The sequence below is a fragment of the Schistocerca gregaria genome, chromosome 3 (genome assembly GCF_023897955.1).
Source record: "Schistocerca gregaria isolate iqSchGreg1 chromosome 3, iqSchGreg1.2, whole genome shotgun sequence".
NCBI lineage: Eukaryota > Metazoa > Arthropoda > Insecta > Orthoptera > Acrididae > Schistocerca > Schistocerca gregaria.
The window spans coordinates 282,852,953-282,870,726 of record NC_064922.1 but is presented as its reverse complement, the minus strand read 5'-3'; the positions used below and the strand labels follow the sequence as shown (position 1 = coordinate 282,870,726).

Genomic DNA, 17,774 nt, shown 5'->3' with positions numbered 1-17,774 from the left:
GAGGGGACCAAACAGTGAGGTCTTCAGTCCCAGTGGATGAATAAAGGAGTACTAATGAGGCTGGAAGAGTACCTTTCTTCGTCTCAGAAAGAGCTTCCTTCTGAACAGTGATCAGTTCATGTTTTATTGGCTAATACACACATAGTGTTGTGGCTGGTGGGATTGACTGTAAAGGCATTTATGATTTGCACAGTGTGTCAACTTAGTTTGTGTTTTACCATAGAAATGCATCTAGTAGTATGGTTGTATCAGATGTAAGGATACACTTACTTGTATGAGCAAATTATTTATTTTCAAGCTAGGCTGGACTTCAGATCATTACATAATTTAGTGCATTTGCAGTGAGCAACAGCTCACTAGTGAATGCAAAAGTTATGTAACTGGCAGTTTGTGTGATTCTTCAGTTGGACTCAGAGCTCCAACTACTAAGTTCAGCAAAGGCATTGAGTCTTGTTTTGTACAGTTTATTTGTAGGAGAAATGTAAGTTTAGGATCTTTAATTACATGAAATTTCTACTTGAAATATTTCACAGGCTGGATGGTGAGGAATGTGGAAAACACAGTATTTTAAATCAACTTGCTAAATGCAAATTGTATCACAGTTACAGAACAATATTCAAAGACAAGTTTCATAAAACACTCTAAAAACTTATGGTACTAAAAAATATGTAGTGTATTTACATCATGATCCAATGTGAAAAATATATTGTTGTTATAATTTAGCTAATTCTTATGTGCACTATGCAAAATGAAGGATTATATCCATAGTGACAGGACATGACACTCAGTCATACGCAAGTTGTATTTACAGAGGAGCCATGCTCAAATCATTTACTTGATTATTGGTTGTAATGAGCCTTCTACACCTGTTATTTATCAGTTAAAGGTTTGTGTGATGCAGTGAAATCTGTATGTTTTGTTGTCCATGTCCTTTTTAACACCAGGCAAAAAATGTTGGCTATGGAAAAAAAAATAGAACAGTAGTGGGTGTCTGTATGCTTGTGCCATCCACAAGTGTAGTGCTGTAGCTCAGGGGTGACTGCTTGTATTGAGATAAATTTATTCATACTGATGCTAGCAGGAATCAGATGGAATCACTACAACCATATTGGCTAGTGATTAACAACTGCAGATGAGCAAAGCTGGAAACAAATTACTGAAATAGCTGTAGTCAAATTTTCTACAGGGATCTGAACTCAAAACCAGTTCACCTTCTGACAGTTAACCATTGTGTGTTTATAGTTGGTTTGAGGTGATATGTGTTTAATATATGTCCACAAAGCACATTTTATTACACTATAATCCATAAAAGCTGCACTCCATTGAGGTCAATCAGTGCATAAACTGTGTGACTGCACAAGTCCAAAAATTTATCAGAAATCCCTTATTGCAATACAGCCTGCATTTCAACACTAACTCATGAGAAATATCTATAAGCATTACTTTTCATTTATCTATGTTTCTTGCTTGTAACTGTAATAAGTATCCCAACAGTAGAAACAAAATTTGTTCACAAAATTACAAGAGTTGATATACATTGACCGATGGAAAATTTAAGAAAAATCTCTTGGAAAAAAGACTGCCGATCCTCGACTACAGCTGGTCATGGGGAAAACGCACTTGCTTGCAGCAGTCTGACTGAGCCAACTTCTGCTAATCGACAATAAACTTAATCCCATGGTCCATGACAGCTCACTGAAGAAACAGTGATGCCAGTTTCATGACATGTATAGGACAAAAAGCAATGTAGTTCACCTATGGTATTTTCTGTCCAACAGAGAGATTATTTATGTAGTTGCCTGTTTTGCTGTAAGGATGGGCAATCTGTTTCTTACTTAATGTGGATCACCACCGTGCCATCATCCTGACAGGACTGCCTGCCTGCCTGATGGGCTAAGGGTTGAACAGAGGCCCTCCTGGCCACTGATCACAGGATTTCTTGCCAAGCCCAGTCACTGCCACTGGTCTGGGGGTTCACTCTGTGGGTTTCTGCACCCATCACATGGCACTGCAGGGCAGGACTCAGCATCTCACACTCAACTGGCAGCATCAGCTTGACACAGCCAGGCCAGTAGCAAGCTCTATCTGCGATGCCAGGTCATGCCAAATATTGGCAGTGCTGAGCGTAACAGTGGTCGGTATCGTACTACAACACTTCACTACCTCAGTGTCAGTGGCTTGAGGCCCACCTTCCAGTTACCACTAAATAAAGAGCTTGATGATGTTTGGTTGGTGGGGCACTCAACTGTGCGATTATCAGCACTCATACAAATTTCCAACCTTTTCTCAGCCCAATCTTGCCGCTTTCATGAATGACAATGAAACAATGAGGACAACACAAACATCCAGTCATCTCGAGGCAGGTGAAAATCCCTGACCCCGCTGGGAATCAAACCTGGGACCCCGTGCTCGGGAAGTGAGAACGCTACCATGAGACCACAAGCTCTGGACATAAGAGCTTGAGCTGGTAATACATTAATAAAGGGATTCTGCTTCTGCTCCTGGTACATCCCAGTCCGCCCTCCTCCACCAGTACATTCCATCCTCTCGACAATATGAAGAGCTTGGTTGATAGAGTACATCATGAAGTATCAAGGAATCACAAATTTGGTAATGCAGGTGTGTGTGTGTGTGTGTGTGTGTGTGTGTGTGTGTGTGTGTGTGTGTGTGTGTGTGTGTGGCACAAATAACAAATGTGACTAAAGAAACATAAGGAAGTCCCCTACTTATAGGTGAACTTTGCACATACAATACATATGACTGAAGAAATATGAGGAAGTCTCTTACCCTCTTATCGATAACTCCGCCTTTCTGATAACAGCAATGTGAAGTTTCAGAGGATCCTGTGGGTTGACTTCAGTAGATGTAGAATTTGCAAAGACCCTAAATTCAAGTAATGACTCAATATCATCCAGACCTCTTGGGTCAAAGCGGACTGTCAATTTTGCAGGCATATCTCTCTTGAAAGGGTTTCCCAAGCTACATGATACCAATGTGCTGTTGTATGGCCTGCAAATAAGCTTCTTATTCTGGAGGAAGAAAGAAGAAAATAAACTTAGGCATTAAAATACAAAATAATTCAACATGATATTATTTCTTAGGATGTAATCATCATTACTTCAGTTTTGTGTCCAATGTAGCTGAGACTTGCAGGGTGAGATATAAATAGTTGTGCCTCATAAGCAGATTCCCTATAGTTATTCACTTGTATATCTAACTTCATCTCCTGATCTCGCCCAAGGGTTAAGTCCCATGCACCTGATTCCCCTGAAAAAGAAAATGTAAAGAAATTAACATTGTGACAAAATGAGCGGGTTTTGTATTTAGAAATTAAATATTTAGGAGTGAAGGAGACCACTCACTGAATAGCAGAAGCAATTATTCATTGACACAGGCACAAACAAAAGATAAAGAAAATTAGTAACATTCAGAATAAATCCTCTCTCTCTCTCTCTCTCTCTCTCTCTCTCTCTCTCTCTCTCTCTCTCTCACACACACACACACACACACACACAAAAGTGGTGCATAGGTACTGGAGCTAGTGGGATATGGTGCACAAAAGTGACTCTGAGACTTGAATCAGGAGGGGTTGACAGAACTGAGAAAGGGGAAACAGCGAGATGGAAGGTGTAGGGCAGTGGTTTAACAGAGTTTGAGGCCAGGAAGGTTATGAGAGTGGAAGATATGTTGCAAGGATAACTCGCATATGCTTAGTTCAGAAAAGCTGGTGGTGGACGGAAGTATCCAGGTGGTGCGAGTTATGAATCAGCCATTGGAATCAAATATGCTGTTTTCATCTGCATTTTGTGCCACTGGCTGGTGTACTTTGTTCTTGGGCATAATTTGATTGTGGCCATTCATCCTGGTGGACAGTTAGTTGGTTGTCATATCGACATAAAAACCTGTGCAAGGATTGCAGTGGAATTCGCCGTCATAGGTGGCCCTGCTTATGATGGGGTAGGATAAGCATTTGACAGAACTGGAGTAGGAGGTGCTGGACAGGCGGATTGGTCAGATCTTGCAACTGGACAAGGGGTTGGGAGTGGTATAGGGATGGACCAGAATGTTATGTAGGTTGGGTGGGTGGGAGTACCACTTCAGGAGAGTAGGAAGGATCTTGGGTAGGATGTCCATTTCCATGCAGGATGACAGATATTCAAAGCCTTGGCAAAGGGTATATTACAGCTGTTTCAGTGCACAGGTATATTGGAAGATGAGTGGGGTGCCCTTCAAAGCTGATTATTAGTGGGGGGGATTTAGGTTGAGTGAGGATGTGGTATGAGAAATCTGTTTGTAGACTGTGTTTGAGAGGGCAGAGTAATGGGGGTGGGGGTTAGTGCCTCTGTGGGAAGTCCCTTGTGGGATGCTGTTGCCATGCTGTATAGGAGCGATTTCTCGGAGTGGAAGGGATGACAGCTGTCAAAATGCAGGTACTATTGGTATTAGTGGGTTTAATGCAAACAGAGGAGTGGATGGAACCATCAGAGAGGTGGATATCAACATTGAGGAAGGTGGCCCACTGGGTTGCGGGTAAACTGGTGAATCAGATGAGAGAGAAGATGTTCAGGGTATGGAGGAATGAGGATAGGGTGTTTTGCCCACGAGTCCAGATTATGATGTCATCAATGAACCTGGACAAGACAAAGGGTTTGGGGTTTGAGGAGGTTAGGATGGTTGTTATAGATGGCTGATAAAAATTTGGGCGTAGGAGGGTGCCATGTGGGTGCCCATGGCTGTGCCAAGGATTAGTTTGTATACCTTGCCCTCAAAGTAAAAGTAGTTGTGTGTCAGTATATAGCTGGCAAGGTGAAGGATGTTCATTTTTTTGTTTTGTTTTAGGGTAAAAAAACTACAAGAGTCATATGTGCCAATGTCAGAACTGTAGAACACAAAGATGAAAAAGGAGTTCAAAACTACTACATGTTAAGTCCAATCAACAGAAGGAGAGACAGCTAAAAACAGGGACTTGGAGAAAGGTCCACTAAATATGCCACAGAGAGAATGGAGATCCTGAACCAAAGATTAAATGTTATTCGCCATACTGCAGTTGACAGCCCACGATCGTTTGCTAAAAAGACAATAACTCAGACGAAAAACATAAATGAGAAAATAAGTCATTAAAAATGGGCGTTCCATCAAGAAATTGCAAATCATTAAAGCTTGAGCGCAATGAGCACAAAGTGATGGGGGATCATCACTTAATAAATGGTGACGGTTAAAAAGACAGTGCCCAATATACAACCTAGCTAAAATGATCTCACAGCAAGAGGACCCTTGTATGAGGACTGCAGCCTTGGCAGCAGTGATAGCGGCCTCGTTTTCTGTCAGAGCAATGTGAGCAGGGATTCACATAAACATCACAGTGGTTCCATCAAAGGTGAGCAAGCGAAAGCTTTCCTGGGCCTGTTGCACTAAGGGATGGATGGTGTACAGCACACAAAGACTCTGAAGGGCACTGAGAGATTTGGAGCAGATGGCAATTGAAAAGCCTGTGTCACCAGATGTACTGCATGGCCTGATTCAGGATGAAGAGCTCCACTGTAAATACCGTGTTCTGAAAGCCAATACCAAAAATCGTCGGTGCCAATGACGATGGCACACCCAAAACCGAGGTCAGTTCGAGAGCCATCAGTGTACGTTAAGTTACTACCGCAAAGTTCTGTAGGTGAACATGTGCCACCACATGAAGCCAAGGTAATGAAGAGCTCACACCCATCAGGAAAGTGGCAGGTGGCATGAAGTTAAGCTGCCGGAGCAAAAGCTGAAAGAAAACTCCAGGAGGTAACAGAGAAGAGGGACACACTCTGTACTGGCAATCAAATAAGCCACTGAATAAGGAGGCTTAGGATAGGTGGCAGGCATGGCACACAAATGGTACGCATATCTTCTGAGGGGAAAATCAAGGTGGTATGACAATGGCAGTTCGGCACCTTCTGCATACAGACTCTCAACCGGGTTAGTGTAAAAGATGCCAGTGGCTAAATGGGTGCCATGATTGTGGATTGCATTGAGATGGCATAAGATGGATGGACATACAGATGCATAAATGAAAAACCCACAGTCTAGTTTCGGACTGATGAGGGGCCGGTAAAAATGGTGGAGAGTTATCTGATCCACTCTCAAGGAAGTATTGCTGAAGACACATAGAACATTGAGGGACTAGGTAAGACACACAGGAGGACAAAGAAATTTTCCTATTGGGCATGAGCCCTAGGAATTTCATAGCTACAACAAACAGAAGAGCAACAGGTTCAAGATGTAAAGACAGTGGAAGAAATCAATTGTGCCACCAGAAATTCATACAAACAGTTTTTTTAGTGGAAAAGTGAAAGCCGTTGTTGATGCTCCAGAAGTAAAGACAATCAAGACTATGCTGAAGACACCTCTCAAGGAGACATGTCCATGTGGAACGGCAACAGGTGGCAAAATTGTCAATGAAAAGTGAGCCAAAGATGCCCGAGAGTAGCCAGGCCGTAACAAGGTTAATGGCGATAACAAAGAGCATGATGTTCAGGATGGAACCATGAGGCACACTGTTTTCTTTGATAAAGATGTACAACAAGGCAGAACCCGCACGTACCCTGAAAACTCTGTCTTTTAAAAATTCCGGAAGGAAACGGGGCATGTGGCCCTGGAAGCCCAACGTGTAGAGAGTACAGAGGATACCAGTCCTCCAGCAGGTGTTGTAGGCTTTCTCCAAATCGAAAAACGCAGCCACAGACTGGTATTTCTGTAGAAAATCATTCACGAAATAGGTTGACAAAGTGACAATGTGGTCAACTGCAGAATGGTGTGCTCGAAATCCACACTGTGCGGTGGTTAGTAAATTGTGAGACTCGAGCCACCATACTAGCTGGCCGTGAATCATACGTTCCATCACCTTGAAAATGCAGCTTGTAAGAGAATTGGAGCAGTAGTTAAAAGGGTGTTTGTCCTTACTGGGCATAGGTATGGGGATGACAGTGGCTTCACATCACCATCTGGGAAACATGCCCTCTACCCCATGGGATTGTATGTATGGTGGAGAGTGTGCTTGCCTGCAAGAGAAAGGTTCTGCAACATCATTGTCCTGTCCTGGGGCGGAGGATCAGGATGAAGTGAGAGCATGATCTAGTCCCCTTATAATAAAGGCAGTATTCAAGTGCTCACGATTCTGAAAAGAGAAGGCTATCACCCGAGCCTCTTCCACTCGTTTCCAATGGAGGGAGGCATGGTGCAGTGGGTGGAACTCAAAATCTCCGCAAAATAGCTACTCAAGGTGTTGGAAACAGCACTAGTTTCCACTATGACATCATTTGCTTTGGTCAGGGTGGAAATTGGGTAAAGGACCTTCATCCCAGAGAGCCATCATAGGTTGGCCTACACAATGGAAGATGGAGTGGAACTATTTAAAAAAACTAGTAAATGAAATCCAGCTAGTTTTTTTTGCTATCCTGAAGTATGTGATGACACTGTGCATGCAACTGTTTATAAAAAATGCAGTTTGGCATTGTAGGATGATGGTTAAAAATGCAGAGAGCTCGTCTCCATGTTCTAATTGCGCTGTGGCATGCCTCAGTCCACGAACGGACAGGGACACAGTGCACTAAATAGGTAGTGCAAGAAATGGAATGTTCTGAAGCAGTAAAGATAATGTTTGTGAGATATTCTACCTGGCCATCAAAACTGAGGAAATGTTGTTCATTGAAGGCTGCCAGGGAGGAGTAAAGCCACCAGTTGGCCCCAGAAAGCTGTTATGTGGGTGTGCGTGTAGGTGGGGTACGAGTCAGCAATCGGACAGCACACGGGAAGTGGTCGCTCAAGTACATGTTGGAGAGAATGGACAACTCAAGACGACAGGCAAGCTGGGCAGTGCACAAGGAGAGGTCCAAACGGGAATAGGAGTGCGAGGAATATGAAAGGAACATGGGTGCTCCCCTATTAAGACAAATGAGATTAAGTTGACTGAGAAGGTCAGCCAAGAGAGGTATCTCTCAGACAGGCTCTGGTAGAACCCCAAAGGGGATGACGTGCATTTGAGTCACCAAGCAGCAGAAAGGGATGAGAGAGTTGCCCCAGAAGCTGGAGGAAGTCTGCCCTAGTGACACAATGATGAAAGGATGTAAATGACGCAAAGGGAAAAGGTGAAGTGAGGAAGGAAAATGCGGACTGCAGCAGCTTGAAGCTTGGTAGTCAGGGAGACGGGATGATTATGAATGTCATCCCAGGTGAGCAGTATGAGACCCCCATGAGATGGAATGCTGTTCTCAGGAGAAAGACATGGCAATAACAGTACTTTATGTGCCAGATGGTAGAAAGCAGGGTTTCCAAAAAGCCAAAAACTTGCGAGCAACAGGATAAGGCCCTTTTTCCTTCACCCAAATCTCCTGGATGATCACTATTGCAATTGATACAGCAGGGAGGAGGAGGTGGACAGTTGCCCTCATGAGCATTCCTACCACAGGTTACACATTTGGCCAGGTGTCGACAGGACATTCAAGTGTGGTTATAATGATGACTCTGGTAGCAGCACATTGGTTTCAGATCATACGATCAGACTGTGATAACTTCATAGCCTGCTGTGATCTTTGACGGTAGCACCACCCTGTCAAAAATGAGAAGAAGAAACTGTGTGAGCACTACGGTTGCATTTACCTTTTCCATCAGACGATGAACTGCAATGACATCCTGATCGGAGAGGTACGTTTGGATTACTACTGCCTTGGTCAGACCATAGAGCAGCCTAATGTAAATAAACAATGGGAAGTATTCAACATTCCATGGGCCTCAACATGAACAGGACAGCCATGGAGGAGCAAACCTGCAAGCAGTTGTTGTGCTTGAGAATCAGAAGTAGTCTCCACAAGCAAAGTGCCATTGCGTAAATGAGAGCAGCACTTCACAGGGCCAGCAACTGCACCAACACCTTTCTGAATAATAAACAGATTCACCTCAGCAAACAATTGACAGTCTTCAGTACGTGGAACCACAAGAACCGTGCAGCAGCTGAGGGGTTCTTTGAATCGTGAGCCTCATTCTGTTTACATTTAGTAGATATTGACTGTGAAGATGATGATTGGCTCATTGTGAGAAAATCCCCCATGATTGCCAGCATCTCCAATGGTGTGCGCCTTCCAATTGGGGGCCATCCTCAGAGAGGGGGCTCACTCGCTTAGGTGTTTGTTTACATCTCAGGTCACACTTCCCGAACACCTGACAGAGGGTCCAATTGGCAATTTGGAAAGGTAGCGGCTCAGGCAATCACCTCTTCCTGGGCCTAGCCTATATCAGGTGTATGTGCAAACCCTACCTGCTGACCTGAGCCTGGAAATCACCCATTACCCAGCCACCTTTTACACATCTGATGCATGGACCAGCCTTCAGGAGTGCACAGGAAGAGGAAAAAGAGGAACCTCAAACACTGAAGCAGAGGAAGGATACGATAAGGAGAATGAGAAAAGTAAAAAGAAACAAAAAACAGTAGAGAGATTGTTCTGATGTTGGCTGCTGAAAATGCAGAACACATTCCCCAAAACACTCCAGACATGTTCCTCAAGAGAGAAGAAAAAGAATAGTAAGAAGACAGACAAGCAGCACTGAAGGGAAAAGATGCTGCAAAGGCTGGGCCCCCATGCAAGCCAAAGTACAAACCTGCCAAAGAGTCAAACCCCAGGTAGGAAGTCAAAGAATGAAACACTGTTATCCAAAAAGTCACACATAAAGAAACTCCTTTCACTTTCCCCTCTTTCCTTTCGGTAGATGGTGAAGCCACTGACTGCAAAAGATGAAATAATTCATCTTTTAATCAAAATGCAGAGCAGCAATCACTTTTCATGCTGGTGCATTACTCATCCTTATTTCCTCTATAAATAAAAATCACTGGTGACTTACAAATGTGAACAGGTGTGGTGCTTCCAAACTTTAACTTTCACTGTAATGTGAAGTATCTTCAATTATTAACACTGAATACTAAATTAGAGTTCAAGTCGCATTGTTTACAGCTGTATTTCCCTTTGGAGGCAACTGACTGTTCCAACGGGTATTCAAAGCCTCAGTGTGCCAATGTGCGAGAAAGAAACATTAAGGGTGAAGCAACGTTTCTGAAAACTGGAAATTCTGTAAACTTTTTCATATTCTGTCTTTGCAACAAATACACACTTCACTATACATAAATGTGTTATCAATATACATGTATCTGTCTGTGTAGGGAGAACTTTTTGTTTCGAAGTGTCATTTCATGACTTGATATGATTGCATAATTCATATACACACACATTGCCAATAGATATGAAAAAAATAAAAAATATAAAAAAAGAAGATAAATCACCAAAAATTTTTGTATAGCACTAGAAACAAATTTTCAATCATATTCTTTTCATCTGCACAGAATGTAAATAGAAAATAGCTGGTGTTACACTGGATGGAAATAGAAGCTATTATTTCCTTCAAATTAAATAAATTAAGAATTGAAATATAAATTACTTTGTGTGAGAACTGGTCTTGCATCCACAACAAGTTCACTCTCACAGATGTCATTGTCACCACAATCCTTCTGAAATGTTGCATGAATCACTTTTGAAGCCTCTTGTTGATTCAGAATGGGAAAGCTGTCAATTGTAGGAAGTGGCTGACCTTCTTCTGCTTGTCTTGGTTCTCTTTGTACAAGAGTATATGCTAGGCGGAAGCTGATTGGAGACTGAATGTCACGTGTATTTTCCTGCAATATGACATGTTTCATAAGTAACTTCTGAATAGTTATTAGAATTCATAACTTCATTGTATAAAGAAGATAAAGAACAAAATTATATGGTAACTGGAAGGCACGTACGGATAATTAATTAATGAATTAAAAGCAAAGATTCCAAGACTTACCAAGCGAGAAAGTGCCGGTAGACAGGCACAATAAAATAACACATACACAAAATTTCTAGCTTTCGCAACCAACGGTTGCTTCTTCAGGAAAGAGGGAAGGAGAAGGAAAGACAAAAGGATGTGGGTTTTAAGGGAGAGGGTATGGAGTCATTCCAGTGAAGGAATTAATTTGTCACCTACAACAATAATAATTACTCTACTAAGCTTGCAAAATGGTAAAAGAAATTAGATGCCAAGTTCAGAAAATTGTAATCTACAGCTATTTCAATAGTAAATAATAGTTGCCACATTTACACTGTCAATGGTCTCAGAAATAATGTTTCATTTCTGAAGTGCTCCTAAAGTCACCAAAATTAATTGTTTGGGTGTTGCTATTTACAAATTTGGATTTATTAGAATTTAATTTTTGAGCTTTTGTAGTAGCACACTTGAACCTAAGATATAGTCAAATAGTGAGAAATACCTTACACCAGTGCAGCTTGTTAACTTTGTGTCCTTCAGTGTTATAGCTTATATGAAATTTTTCTGATAAATTATTGTGGTATGCTAACAAAAATATCCTCAATCAGTTCTTGAGTCTTGCTCATCAATCTCATTTAGCTGTAGGCTTCACTCGAGTTGTGCCATAGGTGCACATTAACCTAATCTCTGCTTTTACAGCAGTAAACTTATCACTTTTCAAATAACATCTGTTAACTAAATTATTTAGTTAAAGGTGCCCCCTAAAATCATTTTATAACTTTTTTCTGTCTATTCTGTTAATGAGATATCTAGGCATTTAACAAATATTTAAAATTGTATGTCACCACAAACACTTAAAAACTCTCATTTACGAGCTGTTTTGACAAAATAATCATATATAGAAACCCCATAACCACTATCTTTCATTGAAAAATTTTTGTAACTCAACAATTTGCAGGATTTATTTCTATCAACATTGATAAACACAGATCTGGTGTTAGATTTATCAGAAAAGGGAACCACTGCAAGGAATGTCAGAACTACTTTCAAATGGATAGTTGTGTTACAACCTATACAATCTATGAAATGTTGAGTGAACACAACTATGAGTTACAGTTTGCAGCTGTTATCTTTTTAGGTCTAGATCAGATGAATGGATAGTGGTCACACCTCCCAAATCAGTAGAAAGATTCATATGAAAATTCAGGTCTAATGTCTTCAGATTAGCTATTAAAGTTATAGAACCAGATAAACAGCACATTATTACTACAAATGAGAAAGTATCAGCCCCCCCCACACACACACAAGAAAAGCTGACTTTCATGTTAGCTTTGCCTGAGGAAGCACAAGTGAAAAGGATAATTGCTACATGCCTTACATAGGATATGCTGAGTCACAGTTAGATCCAATGAAAAGACTGTCAGAAAGTGAGCTTTCAACACACACACACACACACACACACACACACACACACACACACACACACACGATCTCACCACAATATCTGGCTACTGAAGCCAGATTAATTATTACTACAAATTATAATAGCTGCTTCTTTTTGTTCCTCTTCATAATGAACTCAACAAAACATCATGACTGAACGAATGAAAGAACGAGTCACAATCGACAACATTGTTTAAGTTGGTGAAAGATATTGATTTATGTCTCCTATGCAAAATGGACCAGCTCTAAAGAATGTGGAAATACCAGAAGTGTGAGCATATCGCAGAAATGAAAAATCAACTTCATTAAGAATAGCAACAATAAACATTAGTTTATGCACTGCAATTATCACATCCTGTACTTTGTGCCTATTGCATGTTTCAATGAAGAAACTACTCTCATGAGGTCTCAAATAATTACAAGAAGTTAATTTGTTGGAGTTACTATCTGTACACATTGAGGCAAATATGCTGTTTGATTTTTACTGTCAGATTATGTTGACTGCCATTTACAGAGCACTGAAAAGTACGAGTGCTTAATTCATATACACTGTACACCTAACACAAGAAAACCATCACATCCACTTGAATAAAAATGCTTGCTAATTTTACAGGAAATCTGTTTCAGACATACTGAGCTAAGAGGAAAATACTGTAATTTCTTACAGTCATTTCCTATCTTGAATGGTTTGAGTTTCTATCTCATTTATCCACAAATACTAATGTATTATAAAAAATAAACAAAGTGAGGAAAACCAACCACTAGCACAAAGTGAATTGGTGGCTGTTACATGTGTCTATGTGCCATGAGCCAATCATTTTTTGTTTTAGCTGTTGCTACCCTGGAATTTCTGTGATTGTAAAATTTATAATTTGGTATGAGAAAAGCTGCTAATCAAGGAACATAGGAAGAAAATGTGTACATAGAACATATATTTGCTAAGTTTAGAAACCAAGCACTCCCCCCCCCCCCCCTCCCCCAGAAAAAGGAGAGCAACAGCCGGATTGAGGGAGCCACATTAGGTCAATAGAGATAGAGCACAAACTGGAATTTGGGAATTGAATTGAATTGAATTTTATTTGATCCTGTAAGATTACATTGTGTACAGTAAATGTACGTGTAATATAGGACATGTCAAAGTGTTAACATTTCTTATCACTTATTTTTCTACACCTTTAGCTTACATTTTTACATTACTGATAATGAGTAACAATATATACAAATTTAATGGCATAAGTATTCTGCAACACTGTAAAACTCTTTTTCAATGAGATAGTCTAAGTTTCTTTGGAAAGTCATTGTGAAGTACACTATCTTTCAGGGTTTTGGGCAGGCTTCTTAGTAGTCTGATACCAAAGTACTGGGGTCCTTTTTCTAGCATTGCCAGTCGGTGGGGTATGCTCCGTACTTCATTCTTCTTTCTTGTATTGTGGGTGTGTACACTAGCATTTGTAATCCAGCCCTCACTACCTTTTGTGACGTACATTATTGTTTTGTATATATACAACGATGAAAAAGTTAAGATATTTAAATTCTTGAAACAGTTTCTGCATGTTTCAGAGGTCTTTCTTCTTAAAATGGCCCTAATTGCTTTGTTTTTTTTTTTTTTTTTTTTTTTGTAATGTGAACACTCGTTTTGTCTCGTTTGTTTGAGTTTCCCCACACAGTCACTCCATACTGTAAGTATGGTTCGAAAAGTCCATGATACACTGTACACAGAAGGTTCTCGTCTGAATACTGTGATAGCTGCATCATTAAGAATATGACAGAGCTCAGTTTCTTACAGACATTATTAATATGTTTTTTCCATTTCAGTTCATTATCCACAAGAATACCTAAGAATCTAGCAGATTCTACTTCTTCCAGTCTTGTTCCATCAACCTCTAAATCCATGTCTACAGCCTTTTCCTTGTTTTTAAACAATGCTTACATAGTCTTTTTTTAGATTTATAACCAGTTCATTTTCCAACAGCCATTGAGCTGTGACATTTGCAGATATGTATGCTCTTCTCTCAAGCTGTTCCATATTTTTGTCACTATTTAGTATTGTCATGTCATCAGCATACAATATTTTCTTTTCTTCCTCCTCAACACCTATATCATTAACAAATACATTAAATAACAATGGCCCCATTACCGAACCCTACGGCACTCCATATTTGATGTATTTGGTTTCTGATTGGTACGAGTTTCCTAATGATACATACTGCTTGCGGTTGCACAAGTATGATTTTATCCATTCACCTGGTTGCCCCCGAATGCCATAGTTGCTTAATTTTTGTATCAGCATTTCATGGTCAATGGTGTCAAATGCCTTTGAAAGATCCAGAAACATTGCAGAGACAACCTCTTTCTCATCCAAGGACTGTAAAATGTATTCTGTTAGACTGACAATTGCTGATTCTGTAGATTTACCCTTTCTGAAACCATGTTGTGTGGGCATGAGAATGTTATGTTTGTCCAAATAGTTAACTAATCTGGTATACATAAGCATTTCTAGGATTTTTGAGAAACCTGATATCAGTGAAACAGGTCTGTAGTTGTTGGGATCATCCTTACACCCTGTCTTGTACACTGGCACTACCTTCGTTATCTTCAGTTTTTCAGGAAAAATTGCATATCTGAAAGAACAGTTTGCTATGTTCTTCAGTGGTGTTATTATCTCCTCACATACCAGCTTTATTACATGATTTGATATTTCATCATCACCAGCTGATTTCTTGGACTTCAGTTTCTGTATAGTTTTCCGTAATTCATCTTCTGTGAATGGTCTTAAGAACATAGTACTGCATGATCTTTTTGGTACCTTAATATCTTTCTGTTTTTGACTATTTCTTTCCAATTTTAGGTTTTCTACTACACTGATATAGTTATTATTTAGTATGTTTGCTATTTCCATACCATCTGTGACCACTGTGTTGTCTATTTTAATTGACCTAATACCTTCTTCTTTGTTTGACCCATCTCTTTTCTTTCTTTCAGCATTGATTGCATTCCAAGTTGCCTTTGCCTTGTTTTTTGATTTCTCTATAGTGGTGTCAATTGCTCTTGCTTTCGCTTCTCTTATTGTTTTTCTATACTTCTTTTTTAACATGAAGAAAGAAATTGACCAACCATGAGGGTTCTTTTTAAGTAAGCAAAATTTTATAATAGCATAATAAATATTTTATTTATGGGCATAGCTTTTTAGGACATTAAAATATGAACATTATTTTATGTTTCTACATAGTCACCATGAATGCCTAAACGCTTGTTCCATTTGGCACCAGCACTGGAATACTATCATCACAAAACTCTGCTGCTATGTAGTCAGTTACAGATATTTTCAACATGTCATTATTCTCCAGTCACCACCCACCCAGAAATTCCTTAAGGTTTGGAAAAAAGATGAAAGTTTGAGAGTACTAGATCAAGACTGTAGGGAAGGTGGTACAGTAATTCCCAATGAAACTTGTCCAGTTGCGCCCTTTCATTTGCTGCACCATGAGGCCGAGCATTATCATGAAGCAAAATGGCGTCCTTTGACAGTAGTCCCCATCGGCAGTTCTGAATGGCGTGCATGAGCTCTAATAAGGTTTCACAACACCTCTCAGCATCTACTGTAACTCCTCTCGGCAGGAAGTCTATCAAAAGGATGCCTTTTTGGTCCTACAAAATTGTAGCAATGATTTTCCAAGTTGATGGTGGCTGTTTGAATTTTTTTGGTTAGTCTTTGGAGTGTAGTAAGCAATCTATGTTTCATCAACAGTCACAATCTGACTCAAGAACTCATCACCATAGTTGTCATAGAACTCCAAAAATTACAAACCACGTGCGAAACACTTGTTCAGTGTTCATTCATCAACATTCTCGGGATCCATCTCATACACATTACTGCATAAATTATGGACTTTGAAACTTACAGGGAATGTTGCTGAACCTCGTCAACAATGAAGCATCTGTTTTCATGAATCCTCTCATCAACTTTTTCTGTCAACTCTTCGCTGATGACACTAGGCCATTCAGACTGACCGTCTCATGAACATTCTTCCCTCTTTCTTTCACTGAATAGTCTGCACTGCATACATGTGTTTCCATAATTCACCACATCTTCACCCCACACCCACTCATGCGCGCGCACGCGCGCATGCACACACGCACACATGCACACACGCACACACGCGCGCACACACACACACACACACACACACACACACACACACACACACACACACACACACACACACACACACCTGCCACATTTTCCCAGCAGACTACATTGCATGCAGGCATTGCAGCTCAGCTTAGGAGATAGATTGTGTTAGTTGGACTTCATGAGGGGAGAAATGAGGTGAGGGGCAGGAGAAAGGGTCGGAAAGAATGGCTGACAAAGGGAAAGGCAAAAGGTGTAAAGGATAGGAATGTGACTTTAACGAGCTCAGTCTGGCTGCAGGGAGGGGCAGTTGTGTGTAGAGCACAACGACAAAGAGGAGTTGACTTGGGAGGAAAAGGGAATTGGGGATGGTTAGAACAGAAGAAGAAAGTTAGGGTCATGAATCAGGAATGGAGATAGGTGTGAGACAGGGGATAGCAGAGATTGAGGCCAAGAGGATTACAGAACTGCCTCCAATGTTACAAGAGTTACCCCTTCAGTAATTCAGAGAAGCTAGCATTGTGAGAGAGGATCCCATGGCACAAGCTGTGTAGCAGCCACTGAAATCTAGCAATTATGATCAATCACATGTTTTATCACTGGGAGATCAACTTCACACTTGGTCACATTTCGGCTGTGATCATTCATTCAGGTAGACAGCTGGTTGGTGGTCATACCCACATTAAACACTTTGCAATAATTCCAGCATATCTAGTATATGACATGACTACTTTCACAGGTGGCCCTGTCTCTGACAGCATAGAATATCCAAGTATTGGTACTGGAGTAAGATGTGCTGTGTGGGCACATCGGATAGGTCTTGCTCCTGTGTCTTGCCCCAGGGAACAATCCACATGTCCCCAGCCATATGAGCTGTAGTACTGGCACAACACAATCATCCAGGACAATGTAGCCATACAGTCCTAAGAAATTCACAGGACTCTTTCTTCTGACACTCGGTGTTTACCCATATTACAAACATTTTTAGTTTATCTTTTAAGTACAAAAATTGTTTTTTAAACACATACTATTTCAGAAACCTTCATCAGTTAATTGTTTCAGAAAGAAAACCTTACAATTTGATACTTATGTGTACTCACCTTGATGAAGACAGTTTCCTCTTCACAATGTCTGAGATCACCTTTATGGGACAGATCTGGTTTCAGTACAATTTGTCTCTTCTTTACATTTGATTTTTTGGAACTTCCAGGGGCAAAATACACACGCGAAAACTTCTTTCTGTTGTTAAATGTCTCAGCTTCTATAGCATAATTGAGTGTTACACTCTGAGTCCCTCGACTAAAATTTTTGACCAATGATTTTATAGTACAACATGTTCGGAAGGTGAAGCTGGAAAAAAAAAAAAAAAAAAAAAAAAACAAAGTTT

At 40.4% G+C, this 17,774-nt stretch overlaps 1 protein-coding gene across 3 annotated transcripts in view; it reads right to left on the bottom strand.

The window, feature by feature from the left end:
- LOC126356133 (integrin alpha-PS1) overlaps nucleotides 1-17,774 on the bottom strand; it is a 535,136-nt gene that overhangs the window by 45,742 nt on the left and 471,620 nt on the right. For all 3 annotated transcript variants that reach the window (XM_050006842.1, XM_050006841.1, XM_050006843.1), the window contains 4 exons: nucleotides 17,488-17,737; nucleotides 10,462-10,696; nucleotides 3,119-3,267; nucleotides 2,788-3,029 (listed from right to left, as the gene is read on the bottom strand). In XM_050006842.1, coding sequence (XP_049862799.1) covers nucleotides 2,788-3,029; nucleotides 3,119-3,267; nucleotides 10,462-10,696; nucleotides 17,488-17,737 — 876 coding nt within the window. The remainder of the gene's footprint in view (nucleotides 1-2,787; nucleotides 3,030-3,118; nucleotides 3,268-10,461; nucleotides 10,697-17,487; nucleotides 17,738-17,774) is intronic.